The sequence below is a fragment of the Ornithorhynchus anatinus genome, chromosome 12, assembly GCF_004115215.2.
Source record: "Ornithorhynchus anatinus isolate Pmale09 chromosome 12, mOrnAna1.pri.v4, whole genome shotgun sequence".
Classification (NCBI taxonomy): domain Eukaryota; kingdom Metazoa; phylum Chordata; class Mammalia; order Monotremata; family Ornithorhynchidae; genus Ornithorhynchus; species Ornithorhynchus anatinus.
In genome coordinates, this window is record NC_041739.1 from 33,467,918 (window position 1) to 33,493,790 (window position 25,873).

Sequence of the window (25,873 nt, forward strand, 5' to 3'; positions counted from 1 at the left end):
CAAATATGTTTGCTGCAGGGACTCCATAATGCTGTTTAAGCCTTCAACAGCATCGTATTTATTTTCCTGGCACATTATTGAAAACAACTAAAAAGCCACTAATGAAATGAATTAGCAAGGCTAACTGCAAAGTTGTTTTTATATATGCATTATGCTGCACCATTTTCATGATACATCTTAATAATCATCCCCCTTTTGATGATAAAAGAGGGTCATTTCAATATGACAAAGCCTCAGTAATCATTATGATGAAATGTTTTTATTAATTTTTTCCTGTGAGGCTAACAACTTCCTAATTTGTACTGTGACATACATCTCTCATTCAAAAATCACATGAAAAGATTGCTTTGCTTCTGAATTCCAGTGGTTTTGATTTACAGAGCCAGATTAATCAGAATGAGAATAGGACTGTGGGTTTGGGACTCCGGTGCTCGACTGTAAGCTCCCTCTAGTCTGTAAACTTGTTGTGGGAAGGGAACGTGACTACTAACTCTGTTTTATCATCTTCTCCCAAGTGCTTGGTACAGTGCTCTACATTCTGTAACCAAACACTTGGAAGAATACTATAGCTCAATAAAAATATTAATAATAATAACAATAAGTGAACAAACAATAAATATCATTTCCTTTAGAGTGTAAACTCAATTTGGCCAGGGAATGTGACTGCTAATTCGGTTGTACTGTATTCTCACAAGTGCTTTAAAAACAGTGTTCTGCATATACTAAGTGCGCAGTAAATATCATTGATTGATTGATTAATACATGATTGGGACTTTATTCCATTATTTGAATTTGCACCCGCTTCTCCTAGAACACAAGGGTTACAGGTTACCGAGAATCATGTTAAGGAAAACATGCTTCAGTTCCTACCTATTCCGGCACCATGAGTACGAATGCACAAGTTTTACTGTTGTTATTGTATTTGTTAAGCACTCATTATGTGTCAGCCACTTTTTTCTAAACATTGGAGCAAATACAAGTTAGTCAGGTCAGACACAGGCCCTGCCCCACGTGGGACACACAGTCTAAGTAGGAGAGAGAACAGGCATTGAATCCCTGTTTTAGAGATGAAGAAACTGTGGCACAGAGAAGCTAAGCGACTTGCCCAAGGTCATACGGCAGGTACATGGAGTTGGGATTAGAACCCAGATCATCTGATCCCCAGGCCTATGTTCTTTCCATTAGGCGGTACTGTTCTCTAACAAGCGTAGACTGTTTCTTCCGATACTCAGTAAACCCTAACCAAATAGGCTCAGGTTGCCAGGTGGATGCTAATTCTTTAATAAGACCGTGGTCAAAAAGTAGAGTCAAAGCACAAATTATGGCAGAACTGAGTGTGCAGTGAGAGAGAGGTGAAGCAAGACTCTTTGGCTCCGAGATGGTGGATGACAGAAACTTCTCTCCATCCGGTTTCCTCCCTGAGTGCCGGAGTTAAGGAAGAGGTTGTAATGCACTAGATCAGACAACCAAAATACATTTGACCTGACTAGAAAGTAACTCTCGTCAGAATCTAATAGTGCCGTCTTTCTCGGATCACTACTTGTGCCCACGCACACTGCGTTGGAATAGGTCACAGGGAATGGGAATGGATAAATAATCATTTTCTTCAGTGCAATATTCCAGAAAAAATCAAAAACAAACCCTGATAGGCGAGCTGGGTACACTTGGTTTCTGAAGTGGTTTTCATCATTTGAAGCTGTAAGATACAACTTTACCTCCAGTTGGCAGCAAAATGTTTAAAAATAGCTCTCTGTAAAAAAGGGTTTATAACACAAGAAGTGCTTAGGGAAATGTACTGTTAACCATGGTAGCCTTTTCTAACTCAGAATAAGCAGAATACCTCTTTTCCATTATCAATCGGTCATATTTATTGAGTGCTTAGTGTGCAGAGTACGTTACTAAGTGCTTGGGAGAGTACCATATACCAGAGTTGATAGATACATTTCCTGACCATAGTGAGCTTACAGAATAGAGAACGAGAAGGATTTAGTTGTTCCTCATTTGGGAATTCATGGCAAACAGCTGGCATATTTGGACTTTCTGCATACAGTAAGCCCTCAATAAATGCCATTGATTGGTTGAGTGATTGGTGGGAAAGAGGAGTAGGCAGAACTGAGAAATGCAATCCTTAGAGTGTTTGGGATGGCAGTTCAGGAGGCTGAGCTGCAGCTCCCAAACCATATGGGAGGCAAATATTACAAATCCAGTAGACATCAACCCTCTTTTCCATCTAAGAAGTCTTGGGCTGACCCAGCCTCCAAGAGCATTGTACATGCCTTACTTAGAGCTGACTTTATGTAGGCTGATTGCTCTCTTCATCTTAAATCTATTCTTAGAGATGAAAGTGTCCAAATCCTATACATCTGATTCAACACCTTCCAGATTCAAAAACTCAGCCCCTGCCACTAATTCCCATGTAGTAGTTGTCTGGACAAGTCTTTGTCGGAGTTACTGATCACACCTGCCCTCCGTAGATAGCAGTAACTTTTTTGGCTTGGTTTTGTATTCCCTTCAGCATCTTAATGGTCTCCATCCCTTCCTTCCCCGCAAAGCCCTACAAAAATTGCCTGATCTCTAATAATAATTATTATCATTATCATTATTATGGTGTTTGTTGAGCGCTTAATTTGTGTTAAGAACTGTTCTAAGCGCTGAGGCATATACACGTTAATCAGATTGGGCGGAGACCCTGCACCAGTGCAGCCCAAAGTTGAAATAGGAGGGAGAACAAGTATTTTATCCCCATTTTAGCAGATGAGGCAACTGAGGCACAGAGAACTTAAGTTACTTGCCCAAGGTCACACAGCAGACAATCGACAGAAACAAGATTAGAACCCAGGTGTTCTAACTCCCAGGCCTGTGCTTTTCCACTAGGATACATTACTTTTCAAGACACAGTTCCTTTCTTTGTGGAACCAGGTGTCCTGTAAAAGAGGTGTTTATCCAGGAAGAGTTCTCCATGGAAGTAGAGGAGGCAGCTGAGCAAGGAATTACATTTAGGAAAGAAATGATATAATATTGATAACATTTATTAAGCACTGTACTGAATGCTGAGGTGGGTAGAAGATAGTCCCTGCCCCACATGGGGTTCACCATCTCAAAAAGGGAGAAAAACAGGTATTTTCTCCCCATTTTACAAAAAAGGAAGCTGAATTGCATCTAGTCTATCTAGTAAGAGAAGTCATATACAGCGATCTCCTCATCTGGGTTTGGTTTATTCTCCGTTCATCCACTACAGTAACTTTTGGTGGATTATCTAAACTCCTCTGCTTACATTTCCGCCCCTCTGCCCCTAACAACATCTCTTTCTCTGCCATTTCACACCCCATCCCTCAGTTTCACCAAAGGGGTCACACATGGGTCAAATGATAGTGGTGTACTTGAACTTCACCCACCTCATCCAAATTTGGTGAGAATTAAGTCGATAAGGCCAAAATTATATCAGGTTCTTGATGAAGGGATCCATCTAAACATGATGGAAAATCCCAACTCTGGAGTGAAAGAATGGGTTAAAACCTATAAAAATTGACAGAAGCCTACAACTATTATCAGGGAAAAATTCAAGAGTTAGATTTATGTAAAAAACTCAATACCTCAAGGAAGGCATATTGCTGCCTTAAGTAGCATTTTTAAAAGTTGTCAGGGGAGCAAGGAAAAGGCTATTGATACTAACAGATTTGGCACTGACTGCAGTGGATACCATTGTACAGACTGAATTTTCTCTTCATGTGGCTAGCAGATGGCCATTTCCTTTCAGAGTTCATCAATTTACTCTTTTAAAATGGTAGATAAATCAGTATTGAGTTTATGGACAACCCTAAGAGCAGATTGTATAAAAATCACCAAATCCACCGTGACTTTAATGGCGTTTTGGTCATACCTGACCCATGAGACAGCTAATTTGAACAAATGTGAAGCTAGAAATATTTGTCAGAACTCAACACTGAAGTGCTCTAAGGGCTCTGGCCACATAGAACCAGATGGAATTTATGCCATGAGATTGAGTGTCCATAGCTATTAGCAACTGACAGTCAAGCAGTGGTATTTATTGAGCATTTACTGTGTTCAGAACACTGTTCTAAGTGCTTGGGAGAGTATAATACAACCCAGTTGGTAGACATGTTCCCTCCTCATCACACAGTTTCTCCAAGAATCCTGTTGCTTTTCCATCAGAAGCAAAATTTTCCCCATTTTGCCGTAACATGTGTTTTCACTATATGTTTTGGGAGAACGCTGGTAGGAAATTAGGAAGCATTCCTCTGACCACAAAAGCCTCTCTGGAGAGAGCACACAGCAGTGTTGCAAATGATTTTATGCAGACATGTGGAGTCAAGCATAATGAGTATTGCACCCATATTGAGGAATACTAATCTCAACATGGGGCTTTGCAAAAACGCACCTCGCGTAGAATTTTTTTAATGGTATTTGTTTTGCCGTGACTAAGTGCTAGGTACTGTACTAAGGGCTGGGGTACATATAAGCTAATCAGAGTGGACACAGTCCATGTCCCTCATGGGGCTCACAGTCTTAAATCCCCATTCAACAGATGAGGTAACTGAGGCCCAGTGAAGTGACTTGCCCAAGGTCACACAAAAGAAAAGAGGTGGAGTCAGAATTAAAATCCAGGTCCTGCCGACTCCCAGGCCTGTGCTCAATCCACTAGATCCTGTTGGTTGAGTCCCCTTTGTTTGGAATTGACTCTCCAATTTTGTATTTCTTTAAGTTGTTTAAGAAGCGGGCCCTAGTGGAAAGAGCACGGACCAGGAAGTCACGGGATACGAGTTCTAACCCCGGCTCCGCCACTTGTCTACTGAGCGATCTTGGACAAGTCACTTAATTTCTGGGCCTCAGTTTCCTCATCTGGAAAATGGACTTTTTACAGATGGCCTGATGGACTTTTTAGAGAAGCAGCGTGGCTTAGTGGATGGAGCATAGGCCTGGAAGTCAGAAGATCATGAGTTCTAGTCCTGGCTCTGCCACTTGTCTGCCATGTGACCTTGGGCAAGTCAATTCTCTGGGCCTCAGTTGCCTCATCTGTACAGTGGGGATTGAGACTGTGGACCCCCATGTGGGACACACACTGTGGCCAACCCATTTGCTTATGTCTACCCCAGCCCTTGGAACAGTGCCGCACACATAGGAAGTGCTTAACAAGTACCATAATCATTATTTAAATCCTATTCTCCTCTACTTAATAATTGCGGTATTTGTTAAGCACTTACTATGTACCAGCCACTGTACTAAGTGCAGGGATGGATATAAGCAAATTGGGTTGGACACAGTCCTTGCCCAACGTGGGGCTCACAGTCTTAATCCCCATTTTACAGTTGAGGTAAATAAGGCCCAGAGAAATTAAGTGATAATGAGCTCCTATGCGGGACAAGGGAATGTGTCCAACCAGGTTATCTTGTATCTACTCAGCTCGTAATTCAGTGAGTGCGTGGTAAATCATAAGCTATTAAGTATCATAATTATTAGTAGTAGTAATAGAAACCCAAGGATGCTTTTGCATCAGAATTGAAATATGAACTATCCCCCACTTCTAGACTGTGAGCGCCTCCATACAGCTCCATGACTGTGAGCCCTCTGTGGGCAGGAATATCACTGTTCATTTTTGTTCTGTACTTTCCCAAGCACTTAGTACAGTGCTTTGCACACAGTAAGTGCTTAATAAAGGTTATTGAATGAATGAGTGGATGAATGAATATATTTGGAAACCAATTGATCCTCCTAACACATGTCCTTATATGAAGTAAAGGGTACTCCTTTGGCGGGGCAGGCCATATCTTGCATTGCTTGAATCTAATTTTGAGATCCTGTGGATGTTATGGTTTCAATAAAATATAACACGAAGAAATCCCCTATCTGCTACTAATAACCTAAGTCATTTTGCTTTCTTAAGTTCCACTGTGACCTCTGCTGTGTTGAAATAGAAAACTCAAGTTAACCCAACCACTTTTTGGCATTAGCTTTTAGGCTATATAATAATGTTGGTATTTGTTAAGCGCTTACTATGTGCCGAGCACTGTTCTAAGCGCTGGGGTAGACACAAGGGAATCAGGTTGTCCCACGTGGGGCTCACAGTCTTAATCCCCATTTTACAGATGAGGTAACTGAGGCACCGAGAAGTTAAGTGACTTGCCCAAAGTCACACAGCTGACAAATGGCCGAGCCGGGATTTGAACCCATGACCTCTGACTCCAAAGCCCGGGCTCTTTCCACCGAGCCACGCTGCTTCTCTATATCTGCCATCCAGGCATAGAAAGCATCTGTGGATTTTTTGGGTGGTTGTTTTTGTTTGGGTTAGTGTAAGGTTATATACGCTGGTCATAATGACTGCTGATATTTGTCAGTATCAACACTGCATTTTGTTTTTTGTTTGGATTAGTGCAGAGTTGCATAAACTAGTCATGACTGTTGATATTTGTCAATGTCAGTACTGCATTTTGTTGTTTTTGTTTGGGTTAGTGTCAAGTTGTGTACACTGGTCATAATGACTGTTGATGTTTGTCAATCTCAATACTGCATTAGCTGCTAAACTACATTGCTCTTGGGGAGAAATTCTTTGGGTCAGGTTTACGTTCCTTTCAACCCATACGTTGAGAGGCACAGAACCTTGCCAACTCCCCAGGGCCATCAGTTGGCTGCATCAGGGCTCCAGTTTGGGTCACTCATGAGAGGCTGAGAACTAGCTCCAAGATAATGGTGTCCCTCATTTCATCGGAACTTGAGAAAAAGAGGTTTTCGGGAGCTAAGGCAGCTCTCCCCGGGTGTCCTCAAAATGAAGGAAGTTGCTTCCAACAAAAGTAGAGAGGTTCTCCAGTGACTGATTTGCTCTCAATCTGCCAGGGATCTTCCCCCTCAAAACAGTGGTATTCTATTTCAGCAGGTTATCATGCTTCTGTCGAAAGGTGGTGGAATTCATGTATCCGTGTTGGAAGGCTGTTCTGGCAATCAAATAAAGCTCCCACCATCAAAGGCTGTGTCTCGGTCCTTTAAAGTAAGAAGATGCTTACCGCAGCAGACACCTGGAGGTCTGCGGCTCCATAATCCTACCTGCATCAAACCCAAGAGCTGAACATAGTGGGCGTCATAGTTGGGAGGACCGTCTCCTCGTGAGATTCCAGTTTTCATTAGTTGGATGACTTGGATATTATTTTGAATATGGGGCTATTGAACTTGGACTCATTCAAAACTTTGATTGAACTACACTGTTAGATGAGGAGAAAACTGAAATGATCCCTATGGTCAAGAGAAAGACTGCTGTGACTATAAATAATACTACAGGGTTATCTAGGGCACGCTTCTTGAAGATTAGGTTCATAAACAAAGTTCTAACCAAGCGGGACATTTTGCCTGCACTGGTTTGTATTGAGTTTGTTCGCTAGTCAAATCAGTGATGGTATTTTAGTGCTTACTGTTCTGGTGAGCACAACCAGGAGCCAAGACCACGATCCCTGCTGTGGACGTAGCGGGGCAGCAGATGTCAATCATGTAAAGCATGGGAGGAGCGAGAACAAAGTTGTAGTAATAATAATAATAATAATGTTGGTATTTGTTAAGCGCTTACTATGTGCAGAGCACTGTTCTACGCGCTGGGGGAGATACAGGGGAATCAGGTTGTCCCACTTGAGGCTCACAGTTAAATCCCCATTTTACAGATGAGGGAACTGAGGCACAGAGAAGTTAAGTGCCTTGCCCACAGTCACACAGCCGACAAGTGGCAGAGCCGGGAGTCGAACTCATGACCTCTGACTCCGAAGCCCAGGCTCTTTCCACTGAGCCACGCTGCTTCTCTAGTAGTGGTTAGTAACATCAGTATACTAGAGTGAAGTGACCAAATGAATCATTGAATATGTGCGTACGTTACTGCGGAAGGTAGATGGCAAGAGCACGGGCTTGGGAGTCACAGAACATGGGTTCTAATCCTAGCTCTGCCACTCGTCTGCTGTCTGACCTTGGGCAAGTCACTTAATTTCTGTGTCTCAGTTTCCTCTGCTGTAAAATGGGGATTGAGGCTACGAGCGCCATGTGGGTGAGGGACTGTATCCAACCTGATTACCTTGTATCTACCCCGTGTTTAGAACTGTGCTTGGCACATAGTAAGCGCTTAACAAATACCACAGTGCCATTAGCATTATCCCGACTCTGCCACTTGGCAGCTGTGTGACTGTGGGCTAGTTACTTAACTTCTCTGGGCCTCAGTTACCTCATCTGTAAAATGGGGATTAAGACTGTGAGCCTCATGTGGGACAATCTGATTACCTTGTATCTGCTCCAGCGCTTAGAACAGTGCTCTGCACATAGCAAGCGCTTAACAAATACCAACATTATTATTATTATTAAAATCCACCCTTTCCTCTCCATCCAAACTGCTGCCATCCTAATACAATCACTCATCCCATCCCACCTGCATTACTGCATCAACCACTTTGCTGACCCAGCCTCCTGGCTCTCCCCACTCCGGTCTGAACTCCAGTCTGCTGCCCGGGTCATTCTTCTACAGAAACGTTCGGGACGTGTTTCTCAGTCCTCAAAAAACTCGAGTGGTTGCCCATCCACCTCCATATCAAACAAAAGTCACCGTTGGATTTAAAACATTCAGTCACCTTGTCGCCTCCTACCTCACCTCGCTACTCCTATTACCACCCAGCCCACACACTCCGCTCCTCTAATGCTAACCTTCTCCCTGTGCCTCGATCTTGTCTATCTCACCGCCAACCTTTGCCAGCCTCCTGCTTCTGGCCTGGAATGCCCTCCCTCCTCAAATTCGACAATTACTCTGCCCTCTTTCAAAGCCTCATTGAGGGGCCACATGTCCTCCAAGAGGCCTTCCCTGACTAAGCTCTCCTTTCCTCTTCTCCCGTTCCCTTCTTCATCACCCTGACTTGCTCCCTTTGTTCTTCCCCCTTCCCAGCCCTACACCATCTATGTACATATCTGTAATTTATATTAACGTTTGTCTCCCCCCTCTAGATTGTAAGCTCATCGTGGACAACGAATGTGTGTTTATTGTTGTACTGTACTCTCCCAAGCGCTTATTACAGTGCTCTGCACACCGTAAGAGCTCAATAAATACAAGAATGAATGAGTCTGACGAAGCTGGGTTCTACTCCCGGCTCCACCACTTGTCTGCCCTGTTACCTTGGGCAAATCACTTGATTGATCTGGGATTCAGTCTCCTCATCTCTAGAGATTAAAAACCTGTTCTCCCTCCCCTTAGAGATCGAAAGCCCCAAGTGGAACGGGGCCTATGTCCAATTTGACTGTATCGTATCTACCCCAAGGATTTAGCACACTGCTCGAAACTTAGGAGTCGCTTAACTGTGATTAGAGAGGCAACATGGTCTAGTGCAAAGAGCTTGGGCCTGAAAAGTCAGAAGACCTGGTTTCTAATCCCAGCTCTGCCACTTGCCTGCTGTGTGACCTCAGGGAAGTCACTTCACTTCCCGAATTGTACATTCCAAGCACTTAATACAGTGCTCTGCACATAGTAAGTGCTCAATAAATACTATTGAATGAATGAATGAATGAACTTCTCTGTGCCTCGGGTTCCCCATCTGTAAAATGGGGGTTCAGTACCTGTTCCCTCCTACTTAGACTGTGAGCCTCTTGTGCACCAGAGACTGTGTCCGACCTGATAAACCTGCATCTACCCCAGTACTCGAAAGAGTGCTTTACATGTAGTGCTTAACAAATACCATTAAAATTATAATCATCGTTATTATTATCGTTACCATTACTTAACATTGTGATATTTTGAGATTGAATTCACTATGGATTGAGAACAAAAGCTGAATTTAATTGATTCCTGGTTTGACATTTGTAAGTCAGTCTGGAAATGTGTTTTATAAGGTTTCCCAGAACATATACAATACTTCCTCCCACTTCCTATCGAGTTTAGAAAAAGGCAACATTTGGTTACTTCCTAATAAATTCAGACTTTACAGATTTTTTTTTGAAAATCGAAGTCAACGTTTGGGCCCATCTTGAACCAATTGAAAACTCATATACTAGAGAGTTAATTAACTATTTTTATCCCTAGGAAATCCATGTTCTTTCCTGGCAAAGAGAGATGTGATGGAAATAATGTCCATTTTGATTTAATCCTATAAGTTTGTGTGTTTTTTTCCCCTCAGACCATTTTTTATAGTGCTTTGCAGAAAACCATGTGTTTAGAGCCTGGTGGGATGAGAAAGGAAGGAAGATATGTATCAGTTCCTATTTGTCTTGTTGCCCTTTGGACATCGAGTTCTCTAAGTTAGTGAGGCAAAAGGGGCAAACAAATGAAGATTTTCCCTTCACCTATTTTTCTTTCCTTTCAGTCAATTAAGCAACCAATAAATCAACGCCATTTATTGAGCACTTGCTGTGTGCAGAACACTGTGCTAAGCTCCAGGGAGAGTACAACACACGAGTTGGTAGACACATTCCCTGCCCACAATAAGTGTACAGTATTTTTGCAAATGCTCTCTCCCCTGCTCGCTTCCAGGGCATCACATTTTTTTATGGCATTTGTTAAGCACTTACTATGTGCCAGGCAATTTACAAAGCGCTTTACTTTTCTAAATACTTCTTACTTAAGAAGTAAGTTAAAGTTACTTCTAACTATAGAAGCAAAAGATATTGTCTTTATGAAATTTGTTAAGGACTTACTATGTGTTCGAAGTGCTGGGACAGAAACAAGATAATTGGGTTGGACACAGTCCCTGTCCCAAGTAGGGCTCACAGTCTTAATGTCCATTTTACAGTTAAGTGACTGAGGCACAGAGAAGTTAAGTGACTTACTTAACACAGCACAGCAGACCAGTGGTGGAGCTGGAAGTCTGACAACCAGATTCATGCTCTTTCCACTAGCTCGTAATATAATCAGTTCTCAACTACTGTGGGGACCGTGAACTATATGCGTGTTTTAAGAGATACAGATCTACCAAAAGAAAAAGACTGAATTTAGGTGGGGATAAAAATGACTACAAGTTTCAATTCAGATACAGGGCAGTCCATACACCGTAAGCTCATTGTGGGCAGGGAATGTGTCCACCAATTCGGTTACACTGTACTCTCCCAAGCACTTAATAAAGTGCTCTTCACACAGTAAGCGCTCAATATATAGGATTGATTGATTTATTGATTGCAGAAGCATTTAGATATTTTTCATAAAGGACTTTCTTTTTGGGGGTTTTCAAGCAAATAAAAGGAGGGTGTTTCTTTTTTTTCTGTAGCTCTTAGAAATGACATAGTGGAAAGGTTTGTGACATGAATGCGGGTACTCTGTGCATTCTGCAGGATGCCATAGCAGTATATTTTCATTATTTTCATTTTTATGAAATTCCCCTTATGAAGATCAGTGACATGCCTCCATGAACATGTGTTACTCGCTTATTTATCTATTTCCTCTTTCCATATTCATGCTATCAGTTAAACCTTTGTTCTTCCTCCTTTCCACTATTTGTAAATAATAAGGCTTCTCCTTTGCCCCATTATGGTGTAAAATCTATGAGGGCAGGGAATGTGTGTTCTACTCTCTAGTAGTGAAAGCTCAGTGGAAAGAGCATGGGCTTTGGAGTCAGAGGTCATGGGTTCGAATCCCGGCTCGGCCACTTGTCAGCTGTGTGAATTTGGGCAAGTCACTTAACTTCTCGGTGCCTCAGTTACCCCATCTGTCAAATGGGGATTAACTGTGAGCCCCAACTGGGACAACCTGATTCCCCTGTGTCTACCCCAGCGCTTAGAACAGTGCTTGGCACATAGTAAGCGCTTAACAAATACCAACATCTATTTATTTTATTTATTTATCAAGTGCCTGCTACATGCTAGGCACTGTATTAAGTGTTGAGAAAGAAATACCTGGATGTTAGACCCACTCCGTGACCTTCAAGGGGCTCATAGTCAAGTAATCGACTCTCCTTCTGTAGAATTTACTCTCTCAATCTATGACTCTAGAAAATTCATTCAATCATATTTATTGAGTGCTTACTCTGTGCAGAACACTGTACTAAGTGCACTAGCTAGCCTCTCCTGCTATGGGGCTGGAGGTTGGGGGCCGATGATTAAAGGGAGCAAGTCAGGGTGATGTAGAAAGGAATGGGAGAAGAGGAAAGGAGGGCTTGGTCAGGGAAGACCTCTTGGAGGAGGTGAGCTTTCAGTAAGGCTTTGAAGGTGGGGAGAGGAATTGTCTGTCCGATTTGAGGAGGGAGACCAGGCTGATCTACTCAGTGGAAGAGCACGGGCTTTGGAGTCAGAGATCATGGGTTCGAATCCCGGCTCCGCCACTTGTCAGCTGTGTGACTGTGGGCAAGTCACTTCACTTCTCTGTGCCTCAGTTACCTCATCTGTAAAATGGGGATTAAGACTGTGAGCCCCACGTGGGACAAACTGATTCGCTTGTGTGTACCCCAGCGCTTAGAACAGTGCTCTGCACATGGTAAGCGCTTAACAAATACCAACATTATTATCTACTCCCTAGAGTACTGGGAACTTCTCTATGACTCTAGAATCTGCTCTACTTCTCTACAGTCTACCCTCGCGAATGCTAGAATCTCCTCTAGAATCTCTTGAGCATTTACTACAGTGCTCTGAACGTTTTAAACCTCGCCATTAATTCCACTGATGGGTCGGTGAATAAAGGTGTCCGTTTAGACATGGCTTATAGGATATGAAACATTCCCGGTTCTCAATACTAAATCCCTGTTTTTTCCTTCTTTCCCCCTCAGGTATCAGATACATACAGGCCTCCAACACTCCATCATCAGACCCACGCAGCCAAACTGCTTACCGCTGGACAACGTAACCCTGCCTCAGAAACTGAAGGAGGTTGGCTACTCCACTCACATGGTCGGGAAATGGCACCTGGGCTTTTACCGTAAGGAATGCATGCCCACCCAGAGAGGATTCGATACCTTTTTCGGCTCCCTTCTGGGGAGCGGGGATTACTACACTCACTACAAATGCGACAGTCCGGGGATGTGCGGGTACGATCTTTACGAGAACGACGATGCTGCCTGGGAGTACGACAACGGGATCTACTCCACCCAAATGTACACGCAGAGAGTGCAACAGATCCTTGCCAGCCACGATCCCAGAAGACCCCTCTTCCTCTACATCGCCTACCAGGCTGTTCATTCGCCCCTGCAGGCCCCGGGGAGGTACTTTGAACACTACAGGTCCATCATTAACATAAATCGGCGGAGATACGCCGCCATGCTCTCGTGCCTGGACGAGGCGATCCACAACGTGACCCTGGCGCTGAAGAGGTACGGCTTCTACGACAACAGCATCCTGATCTACTCGTCGGACAACGGGGGCCAGCCGACGGCCGGAGGGAGCAACTGGCCCCTCAGGGGGAGCAAAGGGACATACTGGGAGGGGGGGATCCGGGCCGTGGGCTTCGTCCACAGCCCCCTCCTGAAGAACAAGGGCACCGTGTGCCGGGAGCTCGTGCACATCACGGACTGGTACCCCACTCTGATCACGCTGGCGGAAGGGCAGCTGGACGAGGGCGTCCGACTGGACGGCTACGACGTCTGGGAGACCATCAGCGAAGGCCGTCGCTCCCCTCGGGTGGACATCCTGCACAACATCGATCCCATTTACACCAAGGCCAAGAACGGGTCCTGGGCCGCGGGCTTCGGCATCTGGAACACGGCCATCCAGTCCGCCATCAGAGTGCGCCACTGGAAGCTCCTGACGGGAAACCCGGGCTTCAGCGAGTGGGTCCCCCCACAGGCCTTCAGCAACCTCGGGCCCAACCGCTGGCACAACGAGCGCATCTCCTGGTCGGCGGGCAAGAGCGTGTGGCTGTTCAACATCACGGCTGACCCCTATGAGCGGGTAGACCTCTCCGCGAGGTATCCGGGCGTCGTGAAACAGCTTCTGAGGAGACTCTCGCAGTTCAATAAGACCGCCGTCCCCGTCCGGTATCCTCCGAGGGACCCCCGGAGTAACCCGAGGCTCAACGGGGGGGTGTGGGGACCCTGGTATCGGGAGGAGGAGAAGAAAAAGAGACCGGGGAAGAGCAAAGTGGAGAAAAAGAAGAAGAAAAAGAAGAAGAATAAGACAAAGAAGAAAGTCTCGCGGAAAAAAGGATCGTTTCCGCTCTGCCACTCGGGCCTCGCTCGTGGGTAGACCCGATGAGGTGGGGTTGGGTGGAAAATAGATGACGCTATCCTGAGCCCTTCTCTCTCGTGAACCAGTTGGCAACAATCTGCTCTGTGCCCTCACTGTCCGCTTCTCTCCTTCTTTGGGCCAGAACAGAGAGTTCTCCCGCTGGGCCTCAACCCTCCTCACCAGCTGGAGAATTACAAAACACCAACATGAAGAACCTTCTCCCCTAGAGGGTATTATTTATGAGAGCTGCACTGCAGATGACGTTGTTGGAGTTAGCTGTTTCCCGGCTCCTGGTCGAATGTTGGGAGGGGCGGGGACAGTAGCTGCTGTCTGCATTAGGCAAAATACACGTCTGTGCGAAAAACCTTCAGGGAGTCCACCGTCGTTGCCGTATTGTCACTTTTGGTATCGGCCAGCTAAGAACAAGGGGGACTATGGAGTCTAGTGGTTGAGGTCTCAGCCCAGACTCACAGGGCTAAAAAATGGCAGGTTTTTCTCATGTGGTCAGGGAACTCGTGCTGTGAGAGTGTGTCCGCGGGGGTCCCTCCTACTTGGCTGGATTGACAACTGCCTTTTGGGGGAGGGGGTTTACATTCTTGGGGTTCCCCCGGACCACCACTGCTAGCCTGCCTGTGGTCTGAGGCTGGCCCTGAGCCCATCTAACCTGAGAGGTGAGGCTTAGTATAGAAATGGGAAGTGCAATCAGTCATCGAGGGGGGCAGATTGACTTGAACATGTCCCCGGGCCGGTCAGGGGTGAGACTCGCAGGGTGCGGTGCCTTACGAATCTCACCCCACCCCCCGGGGAACAATCCCTAATCAAAACGGGGTTGGTTTTAATGGTAGATTGATCTGGGCCTACTCTCGGTCCAGACTAGATTTTTCTACCGAAAAATCACCTTTAGAAAAGAGATTTGCCTCATGTAGATACCTAGGTTTCAGTGACTCGGAACCTGCCAGAACTACAGTGACTGGCTCCCCCATAAAATATCCGGAGAGGCATGCACTCGAAACCGATCATCAGAACAATTGGAAAAGCACTATGCTGACACTCTTGACCTTGAGCAACAGCCTAAATGTCTTCCCAAAGTGATAGGGCTTCCCCTTGCATCATGTCTATCATAGGCATCGGAAAGGAAATTTGGGGCCTTTTTGCCAACTGCATTTGCCCTTCTTGTGAAATCAAAAAGCTTTAAGTCTGTACCCATATGAAAAACTATGCACGTGCCTCAAATCATCACGTTAGGAGAAGGCCAAAAGAAGCCTTTGTTCACACTGCCAGAATAAATGGAATGAATGTTCATACACTTTTAGAAATACACAACACTCACCCGAATAAAATCCAGAATTTATTTTTACAAAGAAACAGATTAATTATTTTCTTGTCATCTGTGAGGATGCGAATGATCTTTTCGGGTTTTTTGAGGTTTTCCCCTGACACGCTATTGGAAGAATTTTATTTTACTTTCTCAACTGTACCAAGCGCTGTAAAACCATAATTGACTGTAAACACTGCCAGAACACATAGACTACAAAAGGAAAAATGATCCGGGTGGCAATTCCTTCACTGCTGCCAATCATTGTGAATGTTTCAAGGCGATTATTTTGCTTTGTGGTCACTTGGAATAGTGTAGTTCAGTGCCTGGATAGCAGCTGGACAATTTTGTTGCTGGACAATTTTGTTCTGTCGAAAAAGGTATATGATAAACAGTTTATTTATGTATCTATTAAAATGGTTTATTTTTGTGGCATTAGCAAAAGTTATCTGACTCATCTTTCCTCTCATCAAGTGCTTTATCTGAGCACATCAAGAACCTCTAACTGCTACTTGCCAAAGTAGGTCATTGGCCGTCTAAAAGGGTTAATGGCAGCCTGTGTCTACTTTCTTCTTCTTTATAGTATTGGATAAGCACTTACTATGTGCCAGGTACTGTACTAAGCGCTGGGGTAGAATATAAGCTAATCAGGTTGGACACAAGACACAACCTATGTTCCATGTGGGGCCCAGAGTCTTAATCCCCATTTTTTTTTTGCAGATGAGGTAATTGAGGCACAGAGGAGTGAAGCGACACAGCCGACAAGTGGCAGAGCTGGGATCAGAGCCCAGATCCTTCTGACTTCCAGACGCGTGCTCTATCCACTAGACCACAGTGTTTGCCTTTGGCCAGTGGCATTCAAAACACTTTGTAGTGTTCACACTGATTGGGGCTTCCAAATCTGGGGTGGTGACTAGCCAAACATTCCATGCCAAATGGGGTTCACTCTTCGTGGCCGACAACACCAAATATACTTGTATGTTGTTGGAGCATAAGACATAATCAGGGCATATTGACTTATTTCGTGTATATAGCCAAATGTGTTTGTTCTGTGTCTTTTTATATTATTCCACTTAACTGTCCATTTGAGATTGCAAGCTCAAAAGGAATGGGGGAGTGTGGCTATTTCACTTGTTTTGAACAGTATCCAGCGCAGTGCTAAGTACAGATGGGGGTTTGGAACGTGGTTTGATGATGATGACTCGTCTGCTGTGTGACTTGGGCAAGTCACTTCACTTCTCTATGCCTCAGTTACCTCTTCTGTAAAATGGGGATTGAGACTATGAACCCCATGTGGGACAGGGACTGTGTCCAACCTGATTTGCTTATATCTGCCACAGTGTTTAGTAAAGTGCCTGGCACATAGTAAGCGCTTAACAAATACCATAATTATTATTTTTATGATGTATGGCTGGGAAACGGCTTCACGGGATGGCTTTCCGTTCAGTCAGCTGAGTGGTTTTACCATTATTTCGTGTAAAACACAGATACACTTATTTTTGAAAAACAAAAAGATTCTATAATTCAGTAAAACGCCATTCAGCAGATATGGCCGATTTAAACAGTGAATTTAAGTAGCTTAAGTAGTGCTAGTTTAAACATGTTCTCAGTTAACCAAATGCCCTAAGATTTGAAACTAAAATAACGTTTGGTCCAGCTAATTCATTCGAAGTCCGTTCTTATTGGGCTCCTGTGTTTGAAATGAACTAGGCTTTGCTGCATTTATTCTATGATAAAAAGCTGAGGTGGTTTTTAACTAAAGATTATCCAAAGTAATCAGAGTGTAACTAATAAGCTGTTGTATTTTGATGCATTAGAGCAATGAAAATCTATTATTCATTCAAATCGTATTGCGTGCTTACTGTGTGCAGAGCACTATACTAAGTGCTTGGGAAGTAGAATTTGGCAACAGATAGAGACAATCCCTACAATCCCAACAACGGGCTCACAGTCTAGAAGAGGGGAGACGGACAGCAAAACAAAACAAGTAGACAGGCATCAATAGCATGAAAAATAAATAGAATTATAGATATATACACATTAATAAAATAAATAGAATAATAAATATGTACATATATACACAAGTGCTGTGGGGTGGGGGGGTAGAGCAGAGGGAGGGAGTAGGGGTGGTGAAGAGGGGAGCTTTCTGGTATATCAGATAAAATGGACATCAGTGCCATCAATTGTTGATTATAATAGATCAAGATCACTGCAATTGCACAAAATCATAAGATCAATAATGCCTTCTTCAAGAACAAGCATCTTAGATCTAAAAAGCATTTATCTAATTTTGGGAGGCTATTTTTCTTACCCTCATTAAAATCACCAATATAAAGCCCGTCATTGGGCAGGGATTGTCTCTATCTGTTGCCGAATTGTATGTTCCAAGCGCTTAGTACAGTGCTTTGCACAAGGTAAGCACTCAATAAATACTTTGACTGAATGAATAAAATATTTATTTAGAGCTCCCAGGATTTCTTGCAGCATTCTAATAATAATAATAATAATAATGATTGTATTTGCTAAGCACATAATATGTGTCTAGCACAGTTCTAAGGACTGGGATAAAGATACCGCTAATCAGGATGGACACCGTCCCTGTCCCACAGAGGGCCCACAGTCTTAATCCCCATTTTACAGGTGAGATAACTGAGTTACAGAGAAGTTAAGTGACTTGCCCAAGGTCACACAGCAGACAAGTGGCAGAGCCGGGATTAGAACCTAAATACTTCTAACTCCCGGACTCTATCCACTAGACCACACTGCCTCTGGACACTGAAGCAATGCACTGTACTCTTCTCAAAACTGGGTTTAGGAAAAGGTTAATGTGTACCGTTTTGCCTTTATTTCTGAGTCCAGACGAGGGAAATATCACTGTCCGCCTCTGACATTTTCTCAGCTCATATGCTTCCCGAGGAGAGACACTTTCTCAGAGAAAGTTGTTAAAGGCTGAGTTGGCTACCAACCGAAGAGCTGAATCTAATAGCTATCAAAGCAGAGAAGCAGAGCTTTAATAGGGCAGAGAACCCAAGATAAAGTTGAAGCATATTTAGAAATAGGGTATTTTTTAATGGTACATCCTTCAAAACAACTATGATTTTCCCCATTATTTGTCCAGACCTGCCTTTCCAAATTACAGTGTTCTACACACAAAAGGCACTAAATAATTCAACTCAGTTCATATGCATGAATGCACATTCAATTGTATATTCAGTTATTTATTCAACTCTTTGGGCCTGCCCTATGTGTGCTCTTACAACTTTGCTCTTCCTTCTACTCTAATAGTGTATATCTTCCTATCACTTGTATTAGATTGTAAGCGCCTCGATGTCAGGGCAAAATGTGTGTTTTGTATCTGGTATTTTCTTCCAAGTATTTAGTACATCGCTGTGCACAAAGTATGTGCTCAATAATGTGACTGATTGATCAGTCAACTCGAGTGCTTGTGAAAAGGATTATTCTTAACAGCCAAGAGACAATGAAGAAGAAGCAAAGTGTTTAACCTAGCCAAGAGTCGGTATATTCTTTCAAATCTGTAGTTTGCTCAAGTATATCATCATGGGTTGAAAAGATTAATTCAGCAGCTGAATGACTGAATTTACTCCTCAGTGGGGATTTTATGTATTCAATGAATGGTATTTGAACTTTATTTATGGTATTTGTTAAACACTTTTTTGTGCGAGGCAGTGTATTAAGTGCTGGGGTAGATGCAAGCTAATCAAGAGGACCGAGTCCTTGTCCCATATGGGGCCCAAAGTCTTAGTCTCCATTTTACAGATGAGGTCACTGAGGCACAGAGAATTGAAGTGACTTGCCCAAGGTCACATAGCAGACAGGTGGCGGAGCTGGGATTAGACCCCGGGTCCTTCTGACTCCAGCTCTGGAGGGATGAAAGACGTGCAGGGTGACCCTGGGGACAGGACTGTGAGTTCAGGGAGGATTCACCCATCTCGAGAATTAAGGGTCCTCGATCTTCTCAGCCCCACCGTCAAGTCCGACAGAACCAGTTCCCTCCACAGAGCCTTCGCCCCACGCTCTACCCGTGCTCTAGCCATTGGCACTGAACTAATCACTTGGGAAAGGACCAGAGTAAGTAGACAAAAATCTCTGCCCTTAAAGGATTCACACATTAAATAAATTACAGGGAGGGGAAGCAGATTGAGTAGAAAGATGAGAAGAGGTGTGGCCTAGTGCATAGAGCCTGGGTCTGGGAGTCAGTGGGACCTGGGTTCTAATCCCGGCTCCGCTTGTCAGCTGTGTGACCTCGGGCAAGTCGCTTCACTTCTTTCCGTCTTGGTAACCTCACCTGTAAAATGGAGGTTAAGACTGTGAGCCCCATGTGATACTTGGGCTGTGTCCATCCTGATTAGCTTGTATCTATCTCAATGATTAGTACAGTGCCTTGCACACAGTAACAGCGTAACAGATACCATAAAAAAAGATACCATAAGTCTTGTGGAGATGAGGGATGGGGTGAGTAATTGCGGAGGGAGTACGGTAGTTAGAGAACTACCATTGCCTAGGTGAAATCAGCCTTCCTGAACTTCACATAAACATTACAGGCTTTGCCAGAATCACTCGGCTCTACGTGATCGTTCCTACGAAGAATATGAAAATACTCTTTTCAACATCTTTAATCTTCTTGTTTTCAAATAGTAGACTTGGTGATTGTTAGATTCATGCCATCTCCCCCCATTCTCTCCTGGTGATCTCTGTTCTGTTATCTGCTTCTGCAATGTTCAAATGGCCCTTTCTTTCACGCATCCTTTCCATTTTCTTTGTTTCCTAAATCCTTCCATTAGTTCCTCATTTCTTTTTAATTCCTGAAGGGCTCTCAATCTATTTATCTTATAAATCTTATGTCACTGAAGGTACTTTCCTCTGGTTTTTCCGACTTGCTGCGACTCGACTCGTCTCTACTGCCACCAACCTCTTGCGCACACTCTCCCTCCTGCCTGGAGCTCTCTCCCCCTTGCACTCTTCTCCCCATCTTCAGAGCCCATCTGAAATCACATCACCTCCGAGAGGCCTTCCATGATTAATCACTCATCTCCTTATCCTTTTTCCACCCCACACTGCCATTTCAGTACTTCCAGTCACCCCAAGCACTTGGGTAATCATATTTCACCTCAACATTTATGTACATGTCTTTTTTACTCTATTGCTTCCTCCTACATGTAATTTATTCCAGTGTCTATCTCTCCAGGATCATGTGTACCAACTCTATCATACTTTCCCAAGGACTTAGTACAGTGCCCTACGTAGGATAGGCACTCAATAAATAGTTCTGATGGATTGTATTACCATGTGTGAGAATAGCCCTTACTAATATTTTATATATCTCTTAGTCATGTTTATTTTAGGGATCACCTCTTACAGTCCATCAAACTGCAATTTGTTTATAGTTGTTAGATTGTAAAGATCTTTGAGGGCAGAGATTTTGTCTTCTACCTCAATTGTTCAGTGCTCCGCATAGTAGGCGCTCAATAAATGCTGTTGGTTATTTTGTTGATTAATTCATATTTTCCAATTCAGGAAATGTTGTTTTAAAATAATGGTTGTAGCTTTATTTTTTTTTCTGTTAGCTTCTATAAGTATCTCGAATAATTTTTAAATGGGCCCTTCTGTTTAGGTGACTTTATATACATGTGTATTTTTTAATTCACTGATAGCCTGTATGATTTAATATTGATTTTTCTAATGATTTCTTTCACCCTTGATACTTATTTCTCTTTCTGGTAGCTATCACTCAATTCTCTTTGCAAGCCAAGGTTAAACGTGCATATGTTTTATTGCTATCTCACTCACCATTTATTCCACATTACTCCTCTGTCGGATTTTCTATGATTAAACTATTATACTCTACCAGGTGATGTGCAAGCGACAAAGGTGGGGGAATAATAATAAAAAGAACAGCTCCAGCCATTTTGAGGTAACAAATATAGCAGTGACCCATTTTATTAATCGCTGTCAACATTTAAATGGCTGAAATTCATTTTCTGAGATTTAGAAATGCAAAAATAATTGGGCTCTGTAGCATTCTGTTGGGGGTTTTGTAATTTAATATGTCTACCATTCCCTTTATGAAAGTGGCACAACAATCATTCATCCTTAGTGTCATCTTTTCAGAACACCATTAGATTAGTTTACAAACCAGAATATATAGCAGTGACTACCCTCAAAGAGGAGAAACAGTATCCAATATCCAGACCCACAAGATTCTAATTCTCTGCTTCCACTTGACCACAGTCTCACTCCAGCTCGGCAGTGTTCCTATCCCTGGTGACACTTTCTATCGCGTGTGCAATCAGCTGTTTCTTTGAAGAGGAGAGGAAAGAAGAATCCAAAAGAGGACCTACTGCTTGCTGTTTGGGCAGCAAAACGGAAGGCAAGGCTAGAAAGACAGAGAAACTTCATCAAATCTAAAGTCTCTGCTAATGGCATTTATTTTGTTCAAGGTAAAGAAAGGGAAGGACTCTGCCCTCAGTAAAGTGCAAGTTTAATGGATTTATCATTATTATTAATAATAATAATAGTGGGATTTTTAAGCACCACTCCCTTCTACCTCACCCATGCACTTGGATTTGCTTTCTTTATTCACCCTCCATCCACCCCATGGCACTTAATAATAATAATTATTATTATTATGGTATTTGTTAAGCACTTACTATGTGCCAAGCACTGTTCTTAGCTCTGAGGTAGATATAAAGTAATCAGGTTGTCCCATGTAGGGTTCCCAGTCTTAATCCCCATTTTACAGATGAGGTAATTGAGGCACAGAGAAGTTAAGTGGCTTGCCCAAGGTCACACAGCAGACAAATGGTGAAGGCAGGATTAGAATCCACATCCTCTGACTCCCAAGCCTGTGCTCTTTCCGCTGTGCCACACTGCTTTTCTTAATTAGAAAAATCAATAGGACAGGTAGCCTAAAACAAAAATCAGACTGGAAAATCAGAGAAGCAGTTTTGCCTAGTGGTTCAAGCATGGGCCTGAGAGTCAGAGGACCTGGGTTCCAATTCCAATTGTGCCACTTGTCTTTTGTGTGTCCGTGGGCAAATCACTTCACTTCTCTGTGCCTCAGTGACCTCATTTGTAAAGTGGGGATTTACACTGTGAGCCCTTTGCGGGACAGGAACTCTGTCCAACCTGAATAGTTTGTATCCACCCCTGGCACATAATAAGCATTTAACAAATACCATTAAAAAAAAATAAATAAAAAAAAACTTGCAATCTTGCCTCACAGAAGCCTTCCTTTGACGGAAGACAGCACTAAACAAACAAGGCCCCCTAATTATTTCATTTCAATTTAATTTCAATTGCGTGTCCCATCAAATGTGCAAAAATCTTTGGCCATGACCTTTCCCGTAAAATCGAAACAACTTGATGAAAGGAGGGAGGTCAGACTTACTTGGAAGGACTGCCATAGTAGTTCTCCCTGCCTATAACATTAATTAGGGATATGGTTCTCTAATGAATACTAGGGAATTTCTGTCTTGGACACAGTGAGCTGTTACAAATGAATGGTTTCAGTGTTCCAGCTCCCTCTAGATTGTAAGTCAGTCAGTTGTATTTATTGAGCTTACTGTGTGCAGAGCACTCTACTAAACACTTGGGAGAGTACAGTGTAACAGTATAACGGACACATTCTCTGCCCACAGTGAGCTTATGGTCTAGAGGAGAAAACAGACATTGATATAAATAAATCAATTACAGATATGTACCTGTGTATTTTGAGGCTGGGAGGGGAAATGAACAGAAGTAGCAAGTCAGCGCAACTCCAAAGGGAGTAGGAGAAGAGGAAAGGAGGACTTAGTCAGGGAAGGCCTCCTGGAGGAGACGCCTTCAATAAGGAAGGTGTGGGGGTGGACGGGGAATCATAATTGCCTGTCGGATATGAGGAGCGAGGCCGTTTGAGTTCAGAGCCCTGTAAGCTCCCTCTAGACTGTAAACTCAGTGTGGGCAGGAATGTGTCTGTTATATTGCTATACTGTACTCTCCCAAGCACTTATTACTTCTGCACACGGCAAGTACTCAGTAAATGTGATTGACTGACCAACTGATCAATTTCAAATTGTGTTATTCTTTCCAGGGTAACTCTGTGAGCTTAGGACTATTAGAGTCAAGGTGGCCTCAGACAACACTCAAGTACGCCAGAAATTCCTTTGCCCACCTTCCCTCCTGCCCTGTCCTCTCCTCTGCCGATGTACAGCCCAGCAGTAAACCAGATTGTCAAGCATACTACCGGCTGCTCTACTGAGTGCTTTTCAATCCAATTTCATGAAAACTAATCCACAACTGCATTTGTCTGGTGTCTTCCACCCCCAACACCCCCTTCCACCACTCAGGGATTTAAAACCGATAACCCATAATTTCATAAGCTGCCATTTAACACGTAGGTAGATATTTTAATATCTTTCATACCGAGGCTTGTTTTATTATGTGTTTCGAAGAATTTCGAATCTCGGCAAATACTCTCCCTCTGTGAACTTCTTAGTACACAGAAGCTATTGTCCATGAACTCTGACGTGGTTTTCCAGAGATGCCCAGATTCCCCACCCATCTATGTCAGCCTGGGCTCCGATTCTCACCAGAGGCTGGCAGATGTTCAGAGCAGCGTCCCTACCCCATCTCCTTACCACCACCACAGGGCACCAGCCCCAGGAAAGTGGAACCCCCAGGGGCCTGCCTCCCCAGAGGATAGAATCAATCAATCCATGGTATTTACTGAGCATCTGCTGTGTGCAGAACATTGTACTGAGCACTTGGGAGAGTATAATACAACAGAGTTGTTGACATTCCCTGCCCACAAGGGGCTTAAAGTCTAGAGGGTCAGACCATCTAGAGGGACAGAAGGTTGAGAAGGCTGAGCCTGTAGGAAACTTGCTATGAGCAGGGAATTGTGTCCACCGATACTGTTGCATTTTACTTCCCCAAGCGCTAAGTACAGTGCTCGGCACATAGAAGGTACTCAATAAATATCATTGATAACGATGTAGTAACCAAGGACTGTGGTTCGGAGCAGAAAGTCTCCCGAGTAGCCAGCCTCCGTGGACTGCTCTGTAAATGATCTTAATTGCCTAATTACATGTTTCTTAATGGTGCCCATTGTTTTCGACCTTGCCTTTTCTTATGTGTCCTTCTGCCCCTGCAAGGTGTAACACTCCACAAATACCCCTGATTGATTGATTGATTGGACTGTAAACCCCTTGTGAGACAGGGAGTATGTCTGAAACGTTCTATTTTTATTTTCTCCAATGTTAAGCACATAGTAAAGCACTCTGAAAATACCAGAATCATGATCGGTACCACTGACGGATCAATTCGTGTTGGCCAAAGTAAAGGAACTTTTTTGGGTTTTGTTTTACGGTATTTGTTAAGTGCTATGTGCCAGGCACTGTACTAAGCACTGATTAGATACAAGCTAATCACGTTGGACACAGTCCATGTCCCACATGGGACTCACTGTCTTCACCTCATTTTACAGATGAGGGAACTGAGGCACAGGGAAGTGAAGTGACTTGCCCAAGGTTACACAGCAGACAAGTGGTAGAGCAGGGATTAGAACCCAGATTCTTCTGACTCCCAGGCTCACATTCTATCCACTAAGCCATACTAAACTTGAACTCTATTGTAGTATTTCTAGAAAAAAAAGATGGGTCACTCACTAGACTCCAGAAAATTTTCATTTACATATTTTTAATTGCTTCTGCTTCCTCGTGCTTCCATGGAGGGTAAACTGATAAAGACTAAAAACAACATAACCAAAATATGCTGGCCATGGAAAAAGAAAAGAAACCCTTCTGGTTATATTCTGCAGGGTGATTTTTCTCTAATTTACCGCTAGATTTGAGCTTGCAATAAAACTATCTCAGGGTGGAAGAAATTCTGCAGGACATGTTGGGTTTTATTAACAAATAAAAATGGGAATTCAAAGGGCTGTGGTCATTAGCTGATGGTTTGCGTCATTTTCCTAGGAGCCGTTCCAAATTTGTTAGTGAGCTACTGCTGGCCAGGAGAAGGGTTGGAAAAGGGTCCCTCTTAACTCAGCGATGAGCTTTGTGTTCAGTCCATCTATTCCCAGGCCTTCCCCTTTCCACTCTGCTTATAAATCTAATTTTAATGGCTCACCGGAAGCAAAGGGAAGGGAGGCTTGAGAGGAGACTGCAAGATCTAGACTGTAAGCTCTTTGTGGGCAGGGAACTAACTGTTATATTGCACTTTCCAAAGCACTTAGTAGAACCCTGTGCACATAAGCACTCAATAAATATGATTGATTGATTGAATTAAGACAACGAGTTGCTTTATAAGGAGAATGGCTTCTCAGACACTAAGCACTCGCTAACCGTGTGGCCTTAAGGGACTAAAGTACTCCTGGGATCCCTCTACACCAGCCTTGGTTATGCTGGTGAGGAGAAGAGAAAACAGCTCAATCCATTAGCCCCTGCCAAGCTT

General features: G+C 43.5%; 1 protein-coding gene across 1 annotated transcript in view; it reads left to right on the forward strand.

Annotated features, from left to right (window-relative positions):
* The window catches only part of ARSJ (arylsulfatase family member J), a 59,314-nt gene extending 43,470 nt beyond the window's left edge, over nt 1-15,844 (forward strand). Inside the window, exon 2 of the mRNA XM_029076418.1 lies at nt 12,714-15,844. Within this exon, the coding sequence (XP_028932251.1) occupies nt 12,714-14,124 (1,411 nt within the window). The 3' untranslated portion in view covers nt 14,125-15,844. The remainder of the gene's footprint in view (nt 1-12,713) is intronic.
* Nucleotides 15,845-25,873: the final 10,029 nt, after the last annotated feature.